Here is a 25,358-nt window from a genome sequence, read left to right as displayed (position 1 = left end):
TTTAATTGTGCAATGCAATGTAGTCTTTTGAAGCAATCAGGGGAGAATTTGAAATTGAATGGCATATTGAGTCTTTTGAGCAAAGAAAATACTACCTGACAACTGCTCTTTGATTGGTTAAGCTGCAGTGTACTAAAGGCTGCATGTGTCAGTGCAGCAGAGAAAAATACCAAAACTTCAAACAGAAACCATTTCTCTGTCTTTCGCCTCTCTGTGTGTGGGGCAAAAAAGACAAAAAAAAGGAAGTTTCAAAAATGTTCGAACAGGAAAAGACCTAGGTCAACACATTCAATTATCAAATCAAAGAATGACTTTCATCCTACAGACAGCAGCATGTCATACAGGCTAATATCAAAAAATATGAAATAATATACCTGAGTCTGGAAATTTGGAGTTATGATCTTCAGAATTTTGTTCACCGTCTTTTTTTTTACCTATAGTACCTGAGTCACATCATTTGTCCTTTGTCTGTCTTAATTGCGAATGAGTGTATGTGCATGTGAGGATTTTAAAGATGTACAAGTAGGAAGACAGCATATTCTCCATGGCTCTGGTTCAACAGATAAGAAAGGAAGTAAACAAGGGTAGTTGCACCTCACAGACGGCAGTGGATAGGAGTTGGTGTGTTCAGCAATGCTGAACAACGCTGGTGGATTGGGAAGGACAAGGAAGGAAAGGTTACCATGTTGACAGTCACATAAGCTTTGCCAAGAGCTCTTTTGTATTGTGGTACGTCAGAAACCTGATTGAAGGAGCACAAACAAAAAAATATCTGCAGGTAAGTTGGTTAAAGGATTTGGGTGGCAACAGTATGTTCAAGGACTTTGGAGGGGAAAGGAAGGTCGGAGATGGGTCAGTGGTTTGCATGGTCAGATGGATCAAGAGTGGATTCTTTAGAGGAGGGGCTGATGATGATAAGTTTGAATGGGACTAAATACCTGAAGATAAGGAACCATTAACACAGTCAGCTACCAAGGGTCCAGGAAGGAAACTGAAGGGCCAATTGTTAATCATATTCTTTTAGTAAAAGAACAAAAGTCCACCTCATTATTTTTACTGCAGTTAACTTCTTCTTCAGAGTATGGGCTTCTTCATATTTTGTATTTTACAAACAATTTAAAATATGTAATAGTTTCTATTCAGTGAAAATGCTAGTGAAGGCCTTTGAAGCAAACCAAAAGTAATGAATGACAAAACTGCTAAATGTGTATGTGGAAATAATATTAAGTATCTGAGAAAACTAAGCCTCCATTGTATTAACCACACAATACAATCTCCACCCCAAACACAAAAGAACGTTTTTCACTGCATCAAGTTGCATCTCCACCTTGCACATTATTTAGCAGAGTCCTTTCAGCACTCAAGCAAATTATAGTGATTTCACTAATGTGTCACAGCAGGGAGCAATGACTTACCATTTTTACAAAGTGCTCTGGCTTCTTTCCAAATGCCGTACCCTTATACCAAATTCCATATAATTTTCTCAGTGATGTAACTCATGCCTTCTTGCAAGTGCCAGACCTTTTTACATATATCTCTGACTTTATGCACCAATCCGATTTCTCCTTCCCCTATTTTCCCCAGTGGCAGATGGAACAGACTGCAGTGTTGCAGGAGAATCTTCCATCGATGGGGTTACTAATAGTTAAGACATTTGCAAAGTGTTACATTCAGAGATCTGCTGAATTAATAAATAGGCATCACTGCTGATGACTAAGGTTCTAACTACCACGGCTTTCATGTATATATTAGCTTTCACGTAATAAAACAACTCTTGGTCCCACACGGGAGCTTTCGCAAACAAAATATGAAATCAAGCCACATTAGGAGATATTAGGTCAGATGACCAAAGGTGTGGTCAAAGAGGGAGGTTTTGGGGACAGTCTTAAAGGAGGAAAGCAAGGTAGAAAGACAGTGAGGTATTTGGAGCATATTTGGGAGCTTTTAAGGTCCAGACAGTAAGCAAGTGATTAAAATCAGGGATGCTTAACAGGTTAGTTTTGGATAAATGCAGACATATTGGAGTGTTAAGGCTGCAGTAAAGTACAGATATAAGCAGGGGCAAGGTCATGGGGGGGGATTTGAAGACATGAATGAGAATTAATATTAATAATCAAATTTAAGCAAATGTTTCATTTGTCGACAAAAAATGTTTTAACTTAGAGTAATTTAACATAAACGCATAAGTAGCAAGACTGTGCAGTATCAGCAAATTAACTCCACTGGTTAAATATAACACAAAAGTCTAAAAAACAAAGTGAACAGTCGTTGTCTGCAATCAAAAGAGCAGCGGAGCACTAAGCAGTGCAGCCTTTTCCCCTCACATACCAAAAATGGCACAATGTCAAAGTGTGTGAATCAATTGCTACACTTATACACAGTCACCGTATGTTTACTGTGCTGCCTAGTCATTTATAAGGTCTTGCCTTAGGTCACCATTAAGTTGACATAAGAAGAGGCCCTTCCAGCAGCTTTGTGTTACAGCTGAAAATGTCAACTGCAAAACTCATATGGAATCAGTTATTGCTCAGCTTTAGGAAGCTAAAAAGAATAGAAAGTTGCTAGCTTGGAAGTTATTTAGACATAAATGTACAGTCTCCATTTATCATATTTCCATACTGGATTTCTTGCTACATCTGATCCTTTGTCTCAGATTGCGATTTTTTACCACTCCCCTCACCAAGTCTAGGTCTGCTCTGTTATGATCCACTTCCTCAGGCTAAAGTTCAAATAACAATTTTTGAAATATTTAAATACATTCAAAGTGACCCTCTGTGCCAGATGATTTGCAATTTTTAAAGCACAGATGGGATCAGCTGTGAACAGGAGAATACATGAACCACAGATGTGATTGTTAATCTTTGATTCTACCTTGATTAAACACAACAAAAATTGTCAAAAAAAGTCAATATGTCATGTAGTCACCATCAAATTGCAATGTCAGACTGAATGCTTCAGAATTGCTGATATAGTCTGCAAATGGTTGATAATTCAAGAACAATTCAATATGAAAACCAAAGCTTCATCTGAGCACTGTCAGTCCTCTGCTGATTATGTCACCAATTGACCCCTCACCCCATCTCAGTTCCATTTGACATGGCCTTTGCACCACCCAATACACCCTAGAGGTTCCTGCTTCACCTTTCTTTCTCTCTCCTCCTCCCCATTCCTTTCCTTTAAAAAAAAACTGTTCACACATATCTTTGTGGCAGGTGGGCCGTGAATCCAAATCTGGGCTAGAGGCAACAACACTACCACAGTGCCATGAAACTCCTTTATCCTTTCTCTTTCATTGTCCTCTGTCCCTGCCTCCTCCTTACTTTAATACCATCCCTGTCCATCTCTTTCATTATGTTGCTCCACTAATTCATCATTCCATCACTAACTTTATTTCCTCTTCCTTCTGTTTCTCTTTTATCTTCCTTAATCATTGCTATATATTACCGTTTCCTTCCCCTGTCTTGCTGCCTTCCATTTCCCTTTCTCACAACTTCCCCCCTCCTTCTCTGCTGTGATGACATATTACTCCTTTTCCATTCCTCTCTGTGGTACTCCTGCCTGACTCCTCATTACTGCGAGACATTTGTCAAATGTTCCATCTTGCAGATGGAGAATCTGGGGACAATTCCAGATACTGATCCTGAGGGTCCAGTTTGACTTTCATCAGAAAGTTTGGACTTGCCAGCCATTCTCCTAAAATGAGGGGCTCTTGCACTTAAGATATAAACACATCTTGCATGTGTGAAAAAAAATCATCTTTCTTTCTATTTACTTATCCTGAGGCAGGATCTGAACCAAGTCCCCAGAACATTACCTACATTGTTGGAATGGGTTTTGCATGCACTATTCTGGGGCTTCTGGTGAATAGGAATGGTGCACAGGCTGGGTTTACTCTTCCCCCAGGACCATGCCAGCCTGATCCAAGGTTGCCATCCAGGTAAAGTAGAGTCAACCATCTGGAGGAATGCCCAGCACTGTTAAAAGAATGTCAATGACCTTCTCTACTCTGCCCAGTTAAAAGTCACCATCTTCTCTCAGATACCTCACATTCACTCTTTCTCTGCTACTACGCCCACCTCCTACTAAGCCTCATGCTCTACCGCTCTCACTATTCTGTGCAACATCTTCCCTCATGTGCTTTCCCCCACCACATTCCCTGACATCACTACCACTGCCTGCCCTCTGCACTGCCTACACTCTCACTCAGGACACTCCTCATCTGTAACCCACACCTTCATCCCTTCTCATATCTGCTCCAGTTAACATGACTGGTGGGCTGCACATCATTTGGCTCCTCACCCCTAATGCAGACGGCATTAATTTCTAACTCTGACTACCCCAAGTGGCTGACTGATATGTGTCCAAGCCCCTGGACTTGTAACTAAAGCTGCCTGTGACTTACTGTGCCAGGGCCCTGACTGAAGACTATTTCCCTTGACTTAACTGAGGCTGGCTAACAACCACAATAAGCTTTCTCTCTCTGTGTCTGCACTAATTGCAAGGCGAGACAGCAATACTAAGAGCCTGGTATCTCTGGTAGAAGGGGCAAGTGACAAAAGGATAAGGCAAAGCCATTGCAAGGCAGGGATGGTGTCAACATGTAGGAAGGTTCAGAGTGAGCGGGCGCTCTGACAGCAAGCAAACAGGGTGGACATACAGCCTGGTGCAGTCCCTGAGCTGGGTGTGTCCCCCCCCGAGTGGACAGTGTCCTTGCTGCAGCATTACAATGAGACTTGCTGGTGCAGCCTGAGGTGCAACATTGAAGTGCAGAAGCGCCCTGTAAATGCAACAAAGATGTGTCATGAGGGTTCTTGGAGGCTGGTGCATAGGATGCTAATGTCAGTGGATGTAGGGTGCACGTGACCTGTGCTTAAGTAATGTGCCCTGAGATGTTGCTGCTCAGTGTCCAACATGGAGGCTCGTCAGAGGAAGTGTTGAGCTGAATTCACCAGGTACCTGCTGTCAGTTCCGTACCGCGTTTTCTCAATCTGTAACTTGCTTGGTAAGCTGAATATTAATAAGGTAAATTGGGCCTCGCAAGAAATCCAGCACGCAGCATACAAAATGGCGCCAGATACTCCCAATATCGAGATGGAGCTTGCTGGACTCTCCTTTGACTTTATCACAAAACTCGCCATAACCCTTTAAGATTCCAGACACAAGATTTTAGACCTTTCTAATCTGTGGAATGGACTTGTTGGGAGCAGGGAAGTTTTCACAAGGAAAGTATAACCCTGATCCAGCTGATCTCCCATCCTTGGGGATATTTTAATGTTGAAACCGGACTCCCTGGCCTGGACCATGCTGTATCATTGAAGTGGGACCAAGTGTGCCTTCACTCTGAGAGTCTGGACTCCAACAGACATTCTCAGGACCTCCTCACCGGTCACCTGGCCCTGGGGACTAAGCGGCGACCCTTGCTTCTATGATACCTATGATGAGCAACAAGTTATTTCTTTTATTTGCACTTAAGGGTGGGTGCATTGCCTGCTGTTGAACCTGGGCAGCAGGAAGTCGTGACGTTACACACTAACGAAATGCATCTGATGAGGCATGCTCCTGGCCAATTTTCAGCCCTTGCCCATTTTAGATGTCCAGGAGAAGGGCTTGAGTGGCAGAAATTCCAGTCCATTGCTGAAGGCAAATCATTTTGTTTTCTTTGCAACTGGAAACCACTCAGTGTTTTCTAACAGCTCAATAACGCACAAGTGAACAAGTAATACCACAGGGAATGCAATGTCACAATGCACAATGAGAAGCTGAATGATCATAACACTCCGAAGGGAATCAAAGTCATCACAATAATGTCCAGGAAGACAATGAGCTCACAGGGAAAGCAATTGCTCCAGAATACAAACAGAAGAGAAAACCAGTACCAAAAAATAGTAATGTGGTATTACTGTACAGGAACTCGACTGCAGTCACAATAGTGCACTGACAGGAAGTGAAGACGTTTCAGCTGGAGAGGAGCTCAAGGTTTGATTAAACAAAACTGGGAGGAAGCCCTGCACAGAAATTCTATTTTAGAATGTTATTTTTGGTTTGGGGGAACTTAAAGTAAAACTTGAAACCACTGATACTGACTAATGAACAGTAACAAGGGCACATTAGATCAGAACTGTTTGCTCAGGTTAGAGAGGGAATCGGTCTACCAAACTGCACAGGAGAGTAACAAGGTTATGTTGTATGCAGAGGGGAAGTCCAGTGAGACAGACTTTCCAGAAACACCTCTTTGTTTCTGTGCTGATATCTTGAAAGCTTCAATCTCACATTACGTCTTGACTCACCAATACTGCGTGTCACATTAAAGTGTCCCAGTGGCTCCCAGCTGACTGGGGAGAAATCTGTTAGACAGTGCATGAAATATTCGATAGTAAAAAGCGACTCGTTTCACCATCTCCAGAACTGTGGTCAGCTGGACCCTTTCAATGGTGCTCTCAACATGGTGACAAAATGGATTGAATTTAATTAGTTCAATAAAGGGTCGGCAGAACAAAACTCAACTCTGGCGGAAGCAAGAACCCGGCCAGCTATCATCTCATCATGGGTAGAATGAAAAACCGTACAATGAACTTTCTCATCGGCCTTCAGGAGTCTGACAGTAGGACCAAATGGAGATCCTGAAGCTGCACTGACCGGCAACAGGCCTGGCACAGGGATATCTTTTTGACCTCGCCCTTTAGGTAAGGATGGCAGCTGGGCTCCGGATTCCGAGGGCCCAGCCAAAATGGTCGTCAGCTCTTAAACTTTATTGGCTGCACAAGGAGAACTGGATACGGCTGAAGCAGGTCAAAGACCCGAACGACAATGTGTCGGCTCCCTCAAAGGGGCATGTTTCAAACATAAACTCAAAATGACTGATCAGGCAGGCCGTTTGAGAGGGGAGAGCCCTCCAAATGGCTGACTGGGGCTATTGTGGTATTGTGGGGACCTCTATATCCTGCCCATGGCATCCTCTTTGGGGCATGGAGCATCTGTCCCCAATGCCCTTAATGTTGCAAAGGTTATCAGGAAGACCAGACTTTAAGGAATTTATTCAAAACCAGGAAAAGATAACTAAAAGAAATTAGACAAAAATTTAAGAGTATGAGGGAAAACTCACAAGAATTATAAAAAAGAACAGAAATTGGAAGTTTCTAGCCGAATATAAAAGTGGAAATATTGATTAAAGTAAGCATTGGCTCCTTAATGATGCAAGTGCTTTACTAACAATCAGAAAAAAAAGGAAATGGTGGAGACTTGAATAATTTTTTTTAACCTGTCTTCATAGAGTCATAGAGATGTACAGCATGGAAACAGACCCTTCGGTCCAACCCGTCCGTGCTGACAAGATATCCCAACCCAATCTCGTCCCACCTGCCAGCACCCGGCCCATATCCCTCCAAATCCTTCCTATTCATATACCCATCCAAATGCCTTTTAAATGTTGCAATTGTACCAGCTTCCACCACATCCTCTGGCAGCTCATTCCATACACGTACCACCCTCTGCGTGAAAATGTTGCCCCTTAGGTCTCTTTTATATCTTTCCCCTCTCACCCCCAAACCTATGCCCTCTAGTTCTGGACTCCCCAACCACAGGGAAAAGACTTTGTCTATTTATCCTATCCATGTCCCCCATAATTTTGTAAACCTCTATAAGGTCACCTCGCAGCCTCCGACGCTCCAGGGAAAATAACCCCAGCTTTTTCAGCCTCTCCCTGTGCCTCAGATCCTCCAACCCTGGCAACATCCTTGTAAATCTTTTCTGAACCCTTTCAAGTTTCACAACATCTTTCCAATAGGAAGGAGACCAGAATTGCACGCAATATTCCAACAATGGCCTAACCAATGTCCTGTGCAGCGCAACATGACATCCCAACTCCTGTACTCAATACTCTCACCAATAAAGGAAAGCATACCAAACGCCTTCTTCATTATCCTATCTACCTGCGACTTCACTTTCAAGGAGCTATGAACATGCACTCCAAGGTCTCTTTGTTCGGCAACACTCCCTAGGACCTTACCATTAAGTGTATAAGCCTTGCTAAGATTTGCTTTCCCAAAATGCAGCACCTCGTATTTATCTGAATTAAACTCCATCTGCCACTTCTCAGCCCAGTGGCCCATCTGGTCCAGAGCCTGTTGTAATCTGAGGTAACCCTCTTCGCTGTCCACGACACCTCCAATTTTGGTGTCATCTGCTCCTCTTATGCTCCTATCCGAATCATTTATGTAAATGATAAAAAGTAGAGGGCCCAGCACTGATCCTTGTGGCACTCCACTGGTCACAGACCTCCAGTCTGAAAACAATCCTCCACCACCACCCTCTGTCTTCTACCTTTGAGCCAGTTCTGTATCCAAATGGCTAGTTCTCCCTGTACTCCATGAGATCTAATCTTGCTAACCAGTCTCCCATGGGGAACCTTGTCGAACGCCTTACTGAAGTCCATATAGATCACATCTACTGCTCTGCCCTCGTCAATCCTCTTTGTTACTTCATCAAAAAACTCAATCAAGTTTGTGAGACATGATTTCCATGCACAAAGCCATGTTGACTATCCCAAATCAGTCCTTGCCTTTCCAAATACATGTACATCCTATCCCTCAGGATTCCCTCCAACAACTTGCCCACCACTGAGGTCAGGCTCACCGGTCTATAGTTCTCTGGCTTGTCTTTACCGCCCTTGTTAAATGGTGGCACCATGTTTGCCAATCTCCAGTCTTCCAGTGCCTCACCTGTGACTATCAATGATACAAATATCTCAGCAAGAGGCCCAGCAATCACTTCTCTAGCTTCCCACAGAGTTCTCGGTTACACCTGATCAGGTCCTGGGGATTTATCCACTTTTAACTGTTTCAAGACATCCAGCACTTCCTCCTCTGTAATATGGACATTTTGCAAGATGTCCCCATCTATTTCCCTACAGTGTATATCTTCCGTATCCTTTTCCACAGTAAATACTGATTCAAAATATTCATTTAGTATCTCCCCCATTTTCTGTGGCTCCACACAAAGGCCACTTTGCTGATTTTTGAGGGGCCCTATTCTCTCCCTAGTTACCCTTTTTGTCCTTAATATATTTGTAAAAACCCTTTGGATTCTCCTTAGTTCTATTTGCCAAAGCTATCTCATGTCCCTGTTTTGCCCTCCTGATTTCCCTCTTAAGTATACTCCTACTTTCTTTATTCTCATCTAAGGATTCACTCAATCTATCCTGTCTGTACCTGACATATGCCTCCTTCTTTTTCTTAACCAAACCCTCAATTTCTTTCGGCATCCAGCTTTCCCTATACCTACCAGCCTTCCCTTTCACCCTGACAGGAATATACTTTCTCTGGATTCTTGTGATCTCATTTCTGAAGGCTTCCCATTTTCCAGCCATCCCTTTACCTGCGAACATCTGCTTCCAATCAGCTTTCGAAAGTTCTTGCCTAATACCGTCAAAATTGGCCTTTCTCCAATACAGAACTTGAACTTTTAGATTTGGTCTATCCTTTTCCATCACTATTTTAAAACTAATAGAATTATGGTCGCTGGCCCCAAAGTGCTCCCCCACTGACACCTCAGTCACCTGCCCTGCTTTATTTCCCAAGAGTAGGTGAAGTTTTGCACCTTCTCTAGTAGTTACATCCACATACTGAATCAGAAAATTGTCTTGTACACACTTAAGAAATTACTCTCCATCTAAACCTTTAACACTATGGCAGTCCCAGTCGATGTCTGGAAAATTAAAATCCCCGACCATAACCACCCTATTATTCTTACACATAGCTGAGATCTCTTTCCAAGTTTGTTTATCAATTTCCCTCTGACTATTAGGACGTCTATACCATCCCAATAAGGTGATCATCCCTTTCTTATTTCTCAGTTCCACCCAAATAACTTCCCTGGATGTATATCTGGGAATATCCTCCCTCAGCACAGCTGTAATGCTATCCCTTATCAAAAATGCCACTCCCCCTCCTCTCTTTCCTCCCTTTCTATCCTTCCTGTAGCATTTGTATCCTGGAACATTAAGCTGCCAGTCCTGCCCATCCCTGAGCCATGTTTCCATAATTGCTATGATATCCCAGTCCCATGTTCCTAACCATGCCCTGAGTTCATCTGCCTTCCCTGTTAGGCCCCTTGCAATGAAATAAATGCAGTTAATTTATTAGTCCTACCGTGTCCCTGCCTGCCCTGACTGTTCTCAGCTGTACCCGTCTCAGATCGATCTCTTTCCTCACTATCTCCCTGGGTCCCACCCCCCCCCCACCTTACTAGTTTAAATCCTCCCAAGCAGCTCTAGCAAATTTCCCTGCCAGTATATTAGTCTCCTTCCATTTTAGGTGCAATCTGTCCTTCTTGTACAGGTCACTTCTACCCCAAAAGAGATTCCAATGATCCAAAAATATGAATCCTTCTCCCATACACCAGCTCCTCAGCCATGCATTCATCTGCTCTATCCTCCTATTCCTGCCCTCACTAGCTCGTAGAACTGGGAGTAATCCAGATATTACTACCCTTCAGGACCTCCTTTTTAAATTTCTGCCTAACTCTCTGTAATCTCCCTTCAGAGTCTGAACCTTTTCCCTTCCAATATCGTTGGTTCCAATGTGGACAATGACCTCCTGCTGGCCCCTCTCCCCCCATGAGAACATTCTGCACCCTCTCTGAGACATCCTTGATCCTGGCACCAGGGAAACAACACACAATTCTACTTTTTCTCTGTTGGCCACAGAAACGTCTGTCTGTACCTCTGACTACAGAATCCCCTAACACAATTGATCTCTTGGAAGCTGACGTACCCCTTCTTGCATTAGAGCCAGTCTCAATACCAGAAACATGACTGTTCGTGCTACGTTCCCCTCAGAATCCATCACCCCCTACATTTTCCAAAACAGCATACCTGTTTGAAATGGGTATATCTATAAAAGACTCCTGCTCTAGGTGCCAATCTCTCTCACCCTTCCTGGAATTAACCCATCTATGTGACTTTATCTAAGACGTTCCCCCCTTCCTATAACTGCCATCCATCACATACTGTTGCTGTTGCAAATTCCTCATTGCTTCTATCTGTCTCTCCAACCGATCCACTCGATCTGATAAGATTCGCATCCAACAGCATTTATGGCAGATATAATCCGCAGTAACTCTTAAACTATCTTTAAACTCCCACATCTGACAAGAAGTACATATCACTGCAAAAGCCATTTTTTTCTCCTTCACAATCTACAGACCCAGAAATTAACACCGTGTTATTCCTCTACAAACACTGCCCCAGGTTAAATTAATAGCAATGGCTTATATTTTAAGTTTAATCAAGAGACTTATCTCCAAAAACATATAATCAAGAAAGAATCCACTATACTCACTACTGCAGCCTTTCTCTTGGACAGACTTAAAACAACAAATAACTTATCTGATTCTGTGCTGTGAACTTCGCCCAACAGTTCCTCCAAGATTAGTTGTGAATTTCACTTTTTGTTAATTTTCCCAGATGCACTCCGATGTCCAGCGATACATGAGTTCAAACAGCAAAGGCAGTAACTGTGCAGGTTTTCTCTCTCTCCCCTGCACTGTCCTCACCATGTGTTTCCTTTGTCTGCTCTTCTCCCTTTTAAACTGCTGTTGTTTTGACTTTTTTTTCCCAAAGTTCCAAAACAATGCAACAGCGTATAAAACAGTAATCACTGCTCCTGGAGTTCGAGGAAATCACCTCCAACACCTAAAATACCTCAAAAAAAAAGGAGCAGTTCTTACAGCTAGAAATTTTTCCCGTCCTTCATCTTGGATTGAAAAGAAAAAAAACATGAGCAGTTAAAAAACATCAAAAGGCAAAAGGAAGGGAGGAACATAAAACAATGAGGGGAAAGGTATTGTGAAATCTAATAGGATTAAAGGCCGACAGATCTCCTGATGCTCATATCTATATTGTTGGTTCTTAAAAGAAGTGGGAGCTGAGACAACAAGACATTGGTTTGCAATCGTCCAAAACTCCCTAGATTCTGTCAAGTTCCCAAGATTTGTAAATAGCAAACAGATTGTCTCTCTTTCCTTATTACATGTACTATTTCGAGAATATTTGAGTCAATATGAGCACCTACTTTGGACGATGGTTCCTGGATAGAGGCAGCGGGATTTCTGACTCCAATAAGCACACACCCTGGTAGATGGCGGCAGGAACTGTGTTGAGGATGGTTTGACATCAAGTACCTGTAGGTAATTTTTTTATTTTATAAATAAGGTCACTAATTAACATTGACAACGCATCATATTGCAAAAGTTCCCTCACAAAACTGAACCTTAAAAATAAATGATAGGAATAAGCCTTTAATTCCAAATTGAGGTAGTTATAAAGTTCTCATGGTAAAACTCAAATCCCCATTTAATTAAAAAGAATGCTTTGATTTAGTGATGAGTGCTGTCCTCAATGGACATTCACATTTCCTCTCCCATCGCTATTGAGCAAATATTTTAAAAACAATTTTTATTGCTGGTTTCCACCCTGTGGATGCAACAATGAATTCGGGAATAGTGGAGTGCAGGAGGAGGCCATTCAGCCCAGCATGCCTGTGTCAGCTCTCTGAAACAGTGATCCAATTGGTCACAGCTCTTTCTTCATCACTGTCCAACATTTCCCTTTTCAAGTACTTCTTCAACTTCCTTTTGAAAAGTGTTGAACATGCTTTTCTACACTTTTGGCATATAGTCTCTCATCTGCTCCTGGTTTCTTTACCAAGAAGACCACTGCAAAATGAAGATAGGGTCAAAAATGTGTGAAATATTCCAAAATTAAACCAGACCAACCTGCCTTGGTGTCATCCTTTCCACTCAACCCTCCATACCAGGTTTAAATTTGCAAACTAATTGCATTCTAATATTGCCTATAAATTACCTCAATAGATATCACAGACCAAACGACAGGTTCTTCACCCTTCTTGTAGTGTATAAAGTATTCATAATCTCATCTCATCATGACTGGACTGGACAAGGTTTGAACTGTAGGCAGAGGGAAATAGTTGCAAGAGGAACTCACCGCTTCCTGCAGCAGTTGCTCCAGGGAATAGATTCTCTGTCGGTTTCCTCTTTCTCCTTCAATCACAACACTGTAACTGCATAATGGAAAGCCCAGTCACTGACACAAATATATCCATGCATGGAAATACTTATGAATTCTGTAATTGGATAGGACATTACAGTTGACACCGGGCAGCCCTTTCAATGGTTTTCTTAGTTGGAGGAATGGAAGGAAACTCCTGGGAACCTTAGCATTTTCAACAAAGCCAAATGCGGCCATGTCAAACATACAATTCTCCTACTGTCAGTTGTAGTTGGTAAGTCACTTGATATGCCTGTTCCAGGGTAGTGAAAAACAAACACTTGATGTGTAGATCTTCTGAACTGCCGTTGGATTCAGAAGCCTCTGAATAAAAAATAGTGTGGGGGTGAAAACAGACAGGGAAAACAGTGGAAGCCTGCTGGTAAAATTATTCTGTCTGAAACCAATGTATCAATGCGAAGACATGATATGAATGGTGTATTTCAGCCTTGGGTTGGGGGAAATGTTGAGCGATGAGTGCATGTGTGTTTTGTGATTACAGAGACTTAACGTCGTCTGAAAAGACATTGGCTAGGATGTTGATAGCACCACGCCTGTTATTCAGACACAAGATGATGTCTAAATGTGTAATGGGCCAAATGGCCTAATTCTCCTCCTATATCTTATGATCAAATATCGGGTGGGATGATATGATGGAATTGAACCTCTTGGATATTTTTGAAGTCAGGAAAAGACAGGTCCAATGTTTACACTCAAAGCATGTATTAGGCCTTTTGCATGTGCAATGGGAGAACCCAAGTCCATCTGAGGCTCCCTTTGCAAAATTCTTGCTTTCAGTCAGCACTTGTGCCCATAACCAGAGGGAGAATGTTCCAACCCACTCTGCCAATCCACTCAGTTTCTGCTGATAACCAATTTTCTCTTGTGCCTATTTTAAGAGTTAAAGAACTATTGGGAAATTTTGTGGTTATCATTTTGTTATCTGGATCCTGATAGCAGTCAGATTAACATGAATACTTCATCCAGATCCACCCTCCCCAACTAATAAACTATTCACTTATTCACATCTGTAAAACTAAGAGATATCAACCTTTAATCGCCGTGTCAGCATCTGTTCCACACTATATAGGTCTTACTTCTGAATTCATCCACCTTAATCTATTCCTGCTGCTCAGTCCACAAGAACTCTGGTTACTAAGTTAACTTGAATGAACAAGCTCTCTGTAAATGTAGTTCAGGTTAATTCTGTTGCAATCAGTGTGAACATGTGCTCTTTGTTAGCTTTATTGGTGCTTTTCAAATGCCCTTGATGATTTTTGGAATCCTCTGATTTTGCGATCGACAGATAAATCACTGGATGTTTGCTAGGCATTTTTCTGTTACGTAGCTAATATTCTATTGTTGTCAAATCCAATCTGCTCAGCTCTGCAGCAATCAAAAAACACATCTTCAATAACAAATTTTTGTTTAGCAAAGTGAAAGTGTTAGGGCAGGATTTGGTGCTGATACAGAGACAGGAATGGAGGCCCAGTCCAAGACTAGTCCACGAGCAAAGAACAGCTTTTGTTAACGCAATTCAAGGCATCAGAGCCAGTGGCTCCCAATACCTCAAATTGAAAATCCTGCTTGATCTGTCATTTGTCATTCAAATGAGATCAGATTTCTTCTATAATTCAGTTATCAGCAAAGCCAAGTCTTTAGTAGCATTTTCGGCAAAATCTCCTCTTTTAATCTCTGATTTCTGCTTGTTCCTTCAATTAGAGAAGATAGTTGCGGTTGGTTGGATTGCACAGGGAATCCTGCACAACAAAGTGAAATGTTATGCACTTGTTTTGAAAACAAGCATGAGGGATATACAGCAATAAGTTACCTAATTACTGTGAAATGGAACAAAAGTAAAACTGCCCCTTACATGTCAGGTGATTGTAGAATTTTGACACATCCTGCATACAGTAATTTGTCTTCCTTTGGTATGAGAATGCGCAGTCCTTCCTTGAGATCTTCTTTACTGATGGAACAGGATTGAGGGACTGAGAGAAAACAAAAATGTGCAAAATTGTTGTTTGGATCATTTTTTCTAGATGCAATGTGGAAACTCAACTATGGTAGAGCCTTTAATTCACTAGAATGTCTTGGCACAGAGCTAACCTTATTGGATTCATTTGCTTCAGCCTTGTCATTGAGTCACAGAGTCATACAGCATGGAAACAGACCCTTCGGTCCAACTAGTCCATGCCAACCATGTTCCTAAACTAAGCTAGTCCCACTTGCCTGCATTTGTCCCATATCCTTCCAAACTTTTGCTATTCATGAACTTATCCAAATGTTTTTTAAATATTATAACTGCATCTGCATCCACCACTTTCTCTGGCTGTCCATTCCATACACAAACCATTCTCTGTGTAAAAACGTTGCCCCTCATGCCTTTTTTAGAGCTTTCTCCTCTCATCTTAAAAATATACCCCTTAGCCTTAAACTCCTGACCCCAGGGAAAAGACCCTTGCTATTCATCTTATCCATGCCCCTCATGATTTTATAAACCCCTCAAACTCCAATGTTCCAGTGAAAGAAGTCCCAGTTATCCAGCCAATTTTTATAATTCAAGTCTTCCATTTTTGGCAATATCCTGGTAAAATCTTTTCTGAACCCTCTCCAATTTAATAGTAATATTTTTCCCATAGTAAGGTGACCAGAATTGGACATGGTTCTCCAGAAGAGGCCTCACCAACGTCTTGTAAAACCTCAACATGATGCCCCAACTCCTATTCTCAAAAGTCTGAGTGATAGAGACAAGCATGCTAAGTGCCTTCTTAACCACTCTGTCTACCTGTGATGCAAATTTCAAACAATTATGTACCTGAATCCCTAGATCTGTCTGTTCTATGACACTCCCAGGGCCCAACCATTACCTGTATAAGCCCTGTCCTTGTTTGTTTTACCAAAATACAATCTCTCACATTTATCCAATTTAACCTCCATCTGCCACTCCTCAGGCCTTTGATCTAATTAACCAAGATCTCTTTGTGATCTTAAATAACTTTCTTCACTGTCCACTATACCACTAGTCTTGGGGTCATCCACAAACTTACTAACCATGCTTCCTATATTCTCTTCCAAATCATTTATATTAGCAACAAACAAAATGGATCCAGTACCAATCCCCATGGAACATCTCCAGAACATCTCACAGGCCTCCAGTCCAAAAAAAACCTCCTCCACCACCCTCTGTCTCCTATTATCAAGCAAATGAGCAAGCTTACCCTGAATCCCATGTGATCAAACTTGACTATTTAGTCTACCATGTGGAACCTTGTCAAAAGCTTTACTACAGTCCATGTAAACAACGTCTACCACTCTGCCCTCATTAATCTTTTTGGTTACTCCTTCAAAACATTCAGTCAGGTTTGTGACACACAAATTTCCTCACAGAAAACCCTACTGGCTATCCCTAATCAGTCCTTGCCTCTCCAAGTGTATGTAAATTCTATTTTTCAAAACGACCTCCAACAACTTACCCACCAATGATACCAGGCTCACAAGTCTATCATTCCCAGGCTTCTTCTTACATCCTTTCTAAATAAAGGCACAACATTAGCCACCCTCCAGTCCTCCAGCACCACACCCGTGGTTACAGATGACATAAATACTTCTACTTAGAGGCCTCACAATTTCTTCCCTAACTTCCCACAACCTCCAGGGATACACTTGATCAGATCCTAGAGATTTATCCACCCAGACTTCCAGCACTTCCTCTTCTGTCATGTGAACAGTTTTCAAACATTAATATTTATTTCCCAGAGTTCTCGCGCCTCCATTTCTTTCTCTAAAGTAAAAATTGACACAAAATATTTCTGACTTCATACATAAACTGATCAATAACTGCATTATTACAGATCTCAACATTTTTAAATATGAACATTAATGTCAAAAGCAAACAGTAGACTCCAAAAACTGAGACAAGGCCAGTGTGGTTTGACTTGCTCTTTACAGAAGACATTATTGAAAGTTCAAGGAAATCTTTGCTACTTGCATTTTTAATAATGTAAACTTTTTTTATTGTCCATGTTTCAATGGTTTTAACTTAACAGACATCATTTACATCATTGGAGCAATGTTTAGAAATCAGGTTTAATAAAGTATAAGTTACTTCACACACAACAGAGCTCTGGAAACATCCAGGAAAAGAAGTGGGGTTAGCTTGAGTCAACATGCTGTAAGAAACCGAGAGTGCGTTTAAGTGTGAAAAGTGCCTTCATAGCTTTTAGTGGAACATAGAATCTGCACAATATATGGAACCTGCAATCAATTGTCCCTTTAAGTGGCAGTGTCTGATGTTCTGTTGTATGATCAGTTTGACCTTTGACTAAAATCCCCTTAGTTGCGTTAGTATAAGAATATTGCTATCTTTCTATAGAAGGTACTTTACTTCCTGACATTGACAGAATCAGACTTTTAGAGTCCTGTAAAATGTTTGAAACTTTCCACTTCGGTAAGATTTTCAAAGGAAGCTGCCAGATTAATCTCACCAACAGGCATCCAGCTTATACAGAACTACTGACTTACAACTTGCTCAGATCTAAGCTTTAACACAGGGTCAGTTAGACTTTTCTCTCCATACAGATGCTGCCAGACCTGCTAAGATTTTCCAGCATTTTCTCTTTTAGGTTCTAAATTTTGTTTGCTTGTTATGCAGCACTTAGCAACACTTAAACAAAAAACACCTACCGCACAACTCTGCCGAACAGCTCACAGATGCATTCTCATCTTCCTCAGAAAAGCTGCTGTCTTCATCAAATGCAAAATCATCCTCTGCAGCGAAGCTTTCCAATAGTTTGCTGACAGCTCGTCCCTTTGACTGTGTGAAAGAAGAACAGAACCCATTTAAATGCACACTTGAATTGATCGTTCCTATCACTGTGTGGGTGTAATATTACACGAATGAAAATTATTACTCACAATGTCAGAGTGAAAGATACTGCATTAAGAGTGCACCTGCCTTTGTCCTAATTTGCACCAAGCCCTGTTCACCTAGCAAGCCTCCGTTTGTTGTCTTATATTGGCACCCAATCTATTAAAGCACTGGTTTTACAATTCTCACCCAAAATTGCAAATCTTTCCATGCTCACACTCCCACATCTGTAACCAAATCTAGTCATACAATCCTTCAAGATGTCTGCTCTACTCAAATCATGGCTTCTTTAATGATAAGAATAAGAAGGGCCAGACATCTGGAGGACAAGATCACATCTACATTTTGATGATCTGGGACCCACTCGCCGATCCCTCTCAACATTCACAAAATCACGTTAACGGCATTAATAGCGAAGCCGACACATTAGGTGGCTAGGGTTTCCCTCAGGTTAGCATCTTCTGGCAATTCCTGCAACTGTCTCGGCCCCAGGCACACAGGTATTCATCTTTCCCCTGGAGGCCAAGATTGGGGTACGGATTCTCAATAAGTACCCACTTTTCAAAGCCACGCTTACAAATACTCTGTTATCAAAGACAAAGTGCTGAAATCCTCCATTACCATGATGCAGGCTGTGCACTGAGAAACTGGTCAACACTCTCAATCATGTAACCAATAGCAATTCAGAGCATTTGATCTTCCTGTGACTGCCATCTGATGGTCAACATCATGTGTACCAACAAACCAACCCTGTAAGTCAGTATTGCAAACAAAGAGCAATTCTATGACGCCCTGGGTAACGTTCTGAAGAATATTCCAAAGGGCAAGAGGACACTCAACCTGGGTGACTTCCACACACGTATTGGGGCAGTTAATGATTGATGGTCAATGTGTCTCAGTCTTCAAGGGATAGACACAATCCATTGAGGGTACAAAGCCCAAGAAGGCATTGTGTATTATCACCAACCTTGCTTATCATTTTCTCTATACTGAACTACAAGAGAATTGTAGGGATTGGGTACACCTCACTGTACTTTCATAGATCTAACTAAGGCATTCAACACCATCAGAAGTGCAAGATTTTGGGGAAAATTGGCTGTTTACCAAAGTGCCTCAGACTAATCCATTCCTCCATGATAACATGTATTGTCCTGCACAGTTTGAGCTTCCACTTCTGACAGTTTGAAAGTGCAGGTGGAATAAAACAGGGGATATCACAGTCCCCAGTCTTTTGGGCATCTTCTTCTCCTTATGCCTGACTTTTGTCTCCCCTGGAAATATGGAAGGTGTTTCCTTGCTCACTAGGTCAGATAGTAGGCTCTACAATCTGTTAAGACTAAAAGTGAGTACAAAAACACATCTCATCCTTATGACACAACCCTTCCATACTGGTCACCCTCATGGAAACTCAGTTCCAGGCTCATGGACTATCTCTCCCATGCGTGTAAGTTGTTCCCTGTGACTTTAAACATCAAGAAAACTGTGGTCATGGGACAAGGTGTTGTATCTCCATCCCAGCTATACAAAATAACAGTCCACTGGAAGTGGTTAGCAAATACTGCTCCCTCCATGAAGAGAATCTGTCCCTTGATGCAAAGGTTGATAAGTGCATGGGAAAGCATCTATCCTTTTGGCTGGTACACAAAGCATATATACTCCAGGTTTATCAGCTTCCCAACACCTTGCTGTGTGGTTGTGAAATGTGCGTAACTCAACTTTCAAGGAGAGCAGCTCAATAATTTCCATTTTCACTGTCTGCAGTGTATTATGGGCAGAGCCTGGCATTACAAAGTCATGAATGTGATAATCCTTCAAAAAGGCAAAACTCCCAGACTTAGGGCTCTTCAAACAGAGACAGCTTCAGGATTGGGCATATTGTTGGAGGGAGGCAGACATGTACCCAGGGATTTTCCATATGGTGAGGCAGCCTGAGTAAGGTGACCAATCAGATGGCCAAGTCTCTACTTAGAGTCATAGAGTCATAGAGATGTACAGTGTGGAAACAGACCCTTCGGTCCAACCCGTCCATGCCAACCAGATATCCCAACCCAATCTAGTCCCACCTGCCAGCACCTGGCCCAAATCCCTCCAAACCCTTCCTATTTATATACCCATCCAAATGCTCTTAAATGTTGCAATTGTACCAGCCTCCACCACTTCCTCTGGCAGCTCATTCCACACCTGTACCACCCTCTGTGTGAAAAAGTTTCCCCTTAGGTCTCTTTTATATCTTTCCCCTCTCATCCCTAAACCTATGCCCTCTAGTCCTGGACTCCCCGACCCCAGGGAAAAGACTTTACCTATTTACCCTATCCATGCCCCTCATAATTTTGTAAACCTCTATAAGGTCACCCCTCAGCCTCCAACGCTCCAGGGAAAACAGCCCTAGCCTGTTCAGCCTCTCCCTATAGCTCAAATCCTCCAACCCTGGCAACATCCTTGTAAATCTTTTCTGAACCCTTGCAAGTTGCACAACATCTTTCCGATAGGAAGGAGACCAGAATTGCACGCAATATTCCATCCGTGGCCTAACCAATGTCCTGTGCATCCGCAACATGACCTCCCAACTCCTGTACTCAATACTCTCACCAATAAAGGAAAGCATACTAAATGCCTTCCTCACTATCCTATCTACCTGTGACTCCACTTTCAAGAAGCTATGAACCTGTACTCCAAGGTCTCTTTGTTCAGCAACACTCCCTAGGACCTTACCATTAAGTGTATAAGTCCTGCTAAGATTTGCTCTCCCAAAGTGCAGCACCTTACGTTTATCTGAATTAAACTCCATCTGCCACTTCTCAGCCCATTGGCCTGTCTGGTCTAGATCCTGTTGTAATCTGAGGTACCCTTCTTTGCTGTCCACTACACCCCCAATTTTGGTGCCATCTGCAAACTTACTAACTGTACCTCTTATGCTCCCATCCGAATCATTTATGTAAATGACAAAAAGTAGAGGACCCAGCACCGATCCTTGTGGCACTCCACTGGTCACAGGCCTCCAATTTGAAAAACAACCCTCCACCACCACCCTCTGTCTTCTACCTTTGAGCCAGTTCTGTATCCAAATGGCTATTTCTCCCTGGATTCCATAAGATCTAACCTTGCTAACCAATCTCCCATGGGGAACCTTGTCGAACACTATACTGAAGTCCATATAGATCACATCTACCGGTCTGCCCTCATCGATCCTCTTTGTTACTTCCTCAAAGCTTGTGAGTGTGACTTGCATCGCTTCTTGGAGTTACTTACTGGGACAGAGGGAAATGGCAACATCTCCTGTGGATAGGCATGCACCTCCACAATGACCAGTGTTATGGTAGCTTGGCAATAGGCACCAATGCCAAAGAAAAACTCCACAATGACGCCCAGTAACTTCATGAGCAGTATTTGTGGCAGAGCCAGCCTCTCAAAGATTGATCTCTTCAGCAATGATGAAAAGGTGTGTCATATAAAGACACATCATCTGAGATGGCTTGTATGTTGTCTATCCATCATCTATTGTTGGTGAAAGATGCTGACAATTAATAGTTTCAGGTATGGGAAACTGAAAATCTGACCTTAGCTTAAACATTCTCAAGAATGACTTCTCAGAACAAGGCCTCGTTGCCACCATTATTTTGTTCAGACAAGTATTTACCTTGTCTCTTTATTGCTGTAGATCATGTGTACAGACCTTATCTCTGTACCCTAAATCATTCTGTCAGGGTTTGTCACACACACACACACACCCCTAAGGAAAGGATATATTAGATTGGAGGGTTTGAAATTCTCCTCATTAGAAACATTAGTGAACTGGATACTGTCAACTAGACTGTGAAGTGATTAAGGAGCTTGATAAGCAATACCAAAATCACAACAACAATTGATTATTTTGATTCTGTTATCTTCAAGCAGATTATGGGAAAGGACTGCTGCGATCAGTGGACTAATGGCATAATATGTGTAAGGGACACAAGAAAAGTGGACAAGCTGTAGTTATTTGCAAACATGAATCCCATTCCGCACATTTCAGATTCTGTATCGAATTCAAAGTTGATCCTTACTAATGAACATTTATTTCATGAATGGTTAATACATTTTCAGGGCTGGGATCAGAATAGGAAAACCAACCTGACATCTAACATTCCCAGACATATTTTCTTTAAACACACGCTTTTAAAAGCTATGCAGCTGAACTTTTTTTAAAAAATTAATAACTTATCAATTTTAGGTGTTTCTCTCAGCATTGCATGCCAACCTTTAATAGTTTTTGTTGATTTCACTTCAGATCATTGAACATGTTTGTTTGTACATGTGACGAAGAACAATTTTCATGTTTTGGTAATCATCAATGCTTCCCCCTGTATTTATCAAATGGTTTTAAAATGTTTTATTTAAATAAATGGTGGCTGAAAAATGAACCAACTCTTATTTCCTGAGGGTACTCAGAACTAGTGATTCATTAACAGAGGCAGTTTGCAATTGTACAAAGATGCTCCCTCCATCGACTCCTCACCTCTTTCACTGGCAGCTTGCTCTTTAGTTTGTTCAGTCTGTTCCGATTATGGTCAGTGGGGTTTGCTCTTTTTTGAGATAGGCACAGTCCACTTGATTTCTAACAAAGAGAAACAGAAGTGTTAAGTATCAGTACAGGAGAACGAGCTTCCAATATAAAATAAAACCAAACCCCCCCGTGAAAGTTTCACCTGTAGATGAGGTGTTTAAGATTGAGATGAGGATGAGGTCAGAGTTTTGAGACAGAATTCACATCAGTGAGAAAAATAATCTCTCCTAAGTTATGAGTTCTATTGGTGAATGTACAGCAATTTGTGGGCAACCTACCTGATCCCTGCCCTGTTACTAAAACAGAACAAGGTTACAATACAAAATCAAAGCAGTTCTCCTCATTCAAAGACTGGAGTTGTTCTTTAAGGCACACAACAAAGTAAATGCTGAAGTCTTCAGATTAGTGTATTAACTAAATAAGCACTGTGACTACAAACGTAAATAGAAAGTTGCAGTCCTGTGCCTCTTGTTTGAAATCCAGTGTTGCCATTACAGTCAACTGCTCCACAGCTGTGTTTTTGGATTGAATATTGACAACTTTCTAATTAAATACCGTTAAACTACATCCAATTTTAATAAAGAGCTACAGGATGGACAAAAACAAGGAACGTTCTTAGAGCACCCTAGGAAGGAAATGGTGCCTTTGGAGCAATGAGCCCAATGCCCTCCAAAATGCCCGGGTTCAATTCCCGCCTCAGGCGACTGACTGTGTGGAGTTTGCACGTTCTCCCCGTGTCTGCGTGGGTTTCCTCCAGGTGCTCCGGTTTCCTCCCACAGTCCAAAGATGTGCAGGCCAGGTGAATTGGCCATGCTAAATTGCCCATAGTGTTAGGTAAGGGGTAAATGTAGATGTAGGGGTATGGGTGGGTTACGCTTCGGTGGGGCGGTGTGGACTTGTTGGGCCGAAGGGCCTGTTTCCACACTGTAAGTAATCTAATCTAATCTAAAACTGGGGTTTCTCTGATGTCACTTTGAAGTTCACTGTCAAATACCTGATAGAGACTGACTGCCATGATTTGTCAAGTACTTGATTACTGTGATAGCAGACAATGACCAGAGCACTGGAAGGTGCACCAGATGTTTCCATCAGCAGAGCTATTTGGATGGCAAGGCTTCCTATTTCTCCACCCAGAGTTTTGACAATGAATATTATAGATGCTACACATTATAATGTATATCGTAACATTAGCCACACTGCATCACTTGGGTGGCATTAATTACCTTGGGGCAAAACATCCACCCCCATCTGGATTGGGTGCCCTGCCTTAAAGAGCTGCTGACCAACCTGATTGCTCTCCGGCTCTGGCAGTGTTCACAATGCCAGGTTTGAGTGTGGTCATTGTTGAAACTATAGGCACTGCTAAAGAAGAGCTGCTATCAGGGGCCAGACTTTGGTCAAGTGCAGGGTATCAGTGGAGCTTGGCTGTTCTAGTAGAAGGACTTAAGGGAGTAGAGGCCTGTTTTGAAAGTGCGGGTTTAGGGAAGATTAAGGGGATGCTATGAGCAAGGGATGCCTCTGCTGAGTAAAGGGAATCCCAAAAGGTTCCCTCAACATGAATGAGCTCACCCAGTTAAAGATGCCAGACTACCCACTAAGAGTAGACCTGTCTCTGCCACAGTTAATGAATGGATAGGCAGTGGTCAGAACACACGCTGCATTTTAAACATGTACCTTCCTTTAATTCTATTGAGGATGGCTGAATTCATAAAATTCTTTCCTACATTTTTTGCATAATTTGAATTGCAATCTTGTGCGATTTCTGTACCAACATTCAATTTTTCCCTCAGTACTCAAAGGATTACATTGACAGTGGCACAATTTGGCTAGTGGTAGTTCATTGTTCCTATACTCCACAGTCACTTCTGCCATCACTGAAAGTAGGATTGTGAGGGAATGGGACTTAGGGGATTTGCCAGGTTGCATGTTAGTGTGTTTACTGAAGCACATGATGGAGTCAGTTTCACTGGTGATGATATGAGGTGACTTGAAAGCCAAGCTTATAAGCCTTTAAGCTACTCATATTTCTGACAGATTGCTGGGTCTTAATTTCTTGACTACACGATGTAAGATGAGGGCCCACAGTGCAGCAACTAGTCTAGGAAATTTCTAATTAGGGTCAAATGAAGAGCAAATGCTCCAAAGTTCATGGCAAGTCTTTGAAGAACCTTCTAATGTCAAACGCCAGTCGGTGGTTGCTATCCCTTACAGCGCTCAGAACAGGGTGGCTTTCTGCAATCTAACATCCTCACTAGTTAAGTTGTGTACCTGCGCTGATTTATAGCTGCTGAGCTGCAGAAAACAACTTTTTAAAAACTCATTCAACTCTGAACCAGTTGCCACTCATCAGAAAGTTGCCTGCTGAAGAGCTCAGCTCGAGTACCAAACAGGGAATTCTCCTTTGTACCCTCACTGAGAAACCACGAAGATGTTTCACCTCTTAATTTTGTGCAGTGATAAAGATACTCAGAAGTCACCAGATATTCTAATTATTTGGCAGGCAGGTGATCAGACCTCAATGCTGTGTTTTCACTCTCTCTTTGGTATACAGATGAAGGATTCAATTCTGACTGCTAATTATTCAAAGGTGCTATTTTGTAACTTATTTATTTGAAATTAAAATGTTACCAATGAGCATGGAGCAAAGTTGACCACAAACATGCCCATCACATGACCAGGCACAGAGCAGCAGAAAGCTTTTTAAAACAAGTAAATATTTTGAGAAATCACTGAAAAATAAATTGCAGCCCCGGCAAGAATTTGTCCACAGTCACGGACAAGACAGAAGCAGACAGACATGGAAGCCAGTCTTCCTTGCTGCAATAGGCTGATACAAAGGACACAGTTATTATCACATCCAACAACAACAAGAACTTGTATAA

General features: G+C 42.0%; 1 protein-coding gene across 8 annotated transcripts in view; it reads right to left on the bottom strand.

The window, feature by feature from the left end:
- The window catches only part of bahcc1b (BAH domain and coiled-coil containing 1b), a 244,742-nt gene that overhangs the window by 36,804 nt on the left and 182,580 nt on the right, over positions 1-25,358 (bottom strand). For all 8 annotated transcript variants that reach the window (XM_072558583.1, XM_072558582.1, XM_072558584.1 and 5 more), the window contains 5 exons: positions 22,429-22,527; positions 17,750-17,879; positions 14,937-15,054; positions 13,001-13,076; positions 12,069-12,177 (listed from right to left, as the gene is read on the bottom strand). In XM_072558583.1, the coding sequence (XP_072414684.1) occupies positions 12,069-12,177; positions 13,001-13,076; positions 14,937-15,054; positions 17,750-17,879; positions 22,429-22,527 (532 nt within the window). The remainder of the gene's footprint in view (positions 1-12,068; positions 12,178-13,000; positions 13,077-14,936; positions 15,055-17,749; positions 17,880-22,428; positions 22,528-25,358) is intronic.

Source organism: Chiloscyllium punctatum, chromosome 39, assembly GCF_047496795.1.
Source record: "Chiloscyllium punctatum isolate Juve2018m chromosome 39, sChiPun1.3, whole genome shotgun sequence".
Classification (NCBI taxonomy): Eukaryota; Metazoa; Chordata; class Chondrichthyes; order Orectolobiformes; family Hemiscylliidae; genus Chiloscyllium; species Chiloscyllium punctatum.
The sequence above is the reverse complement of the archived record's forward strand: the minus strand, read 5'-3'. Positions and strand labels throughout refer to the sequence as shown.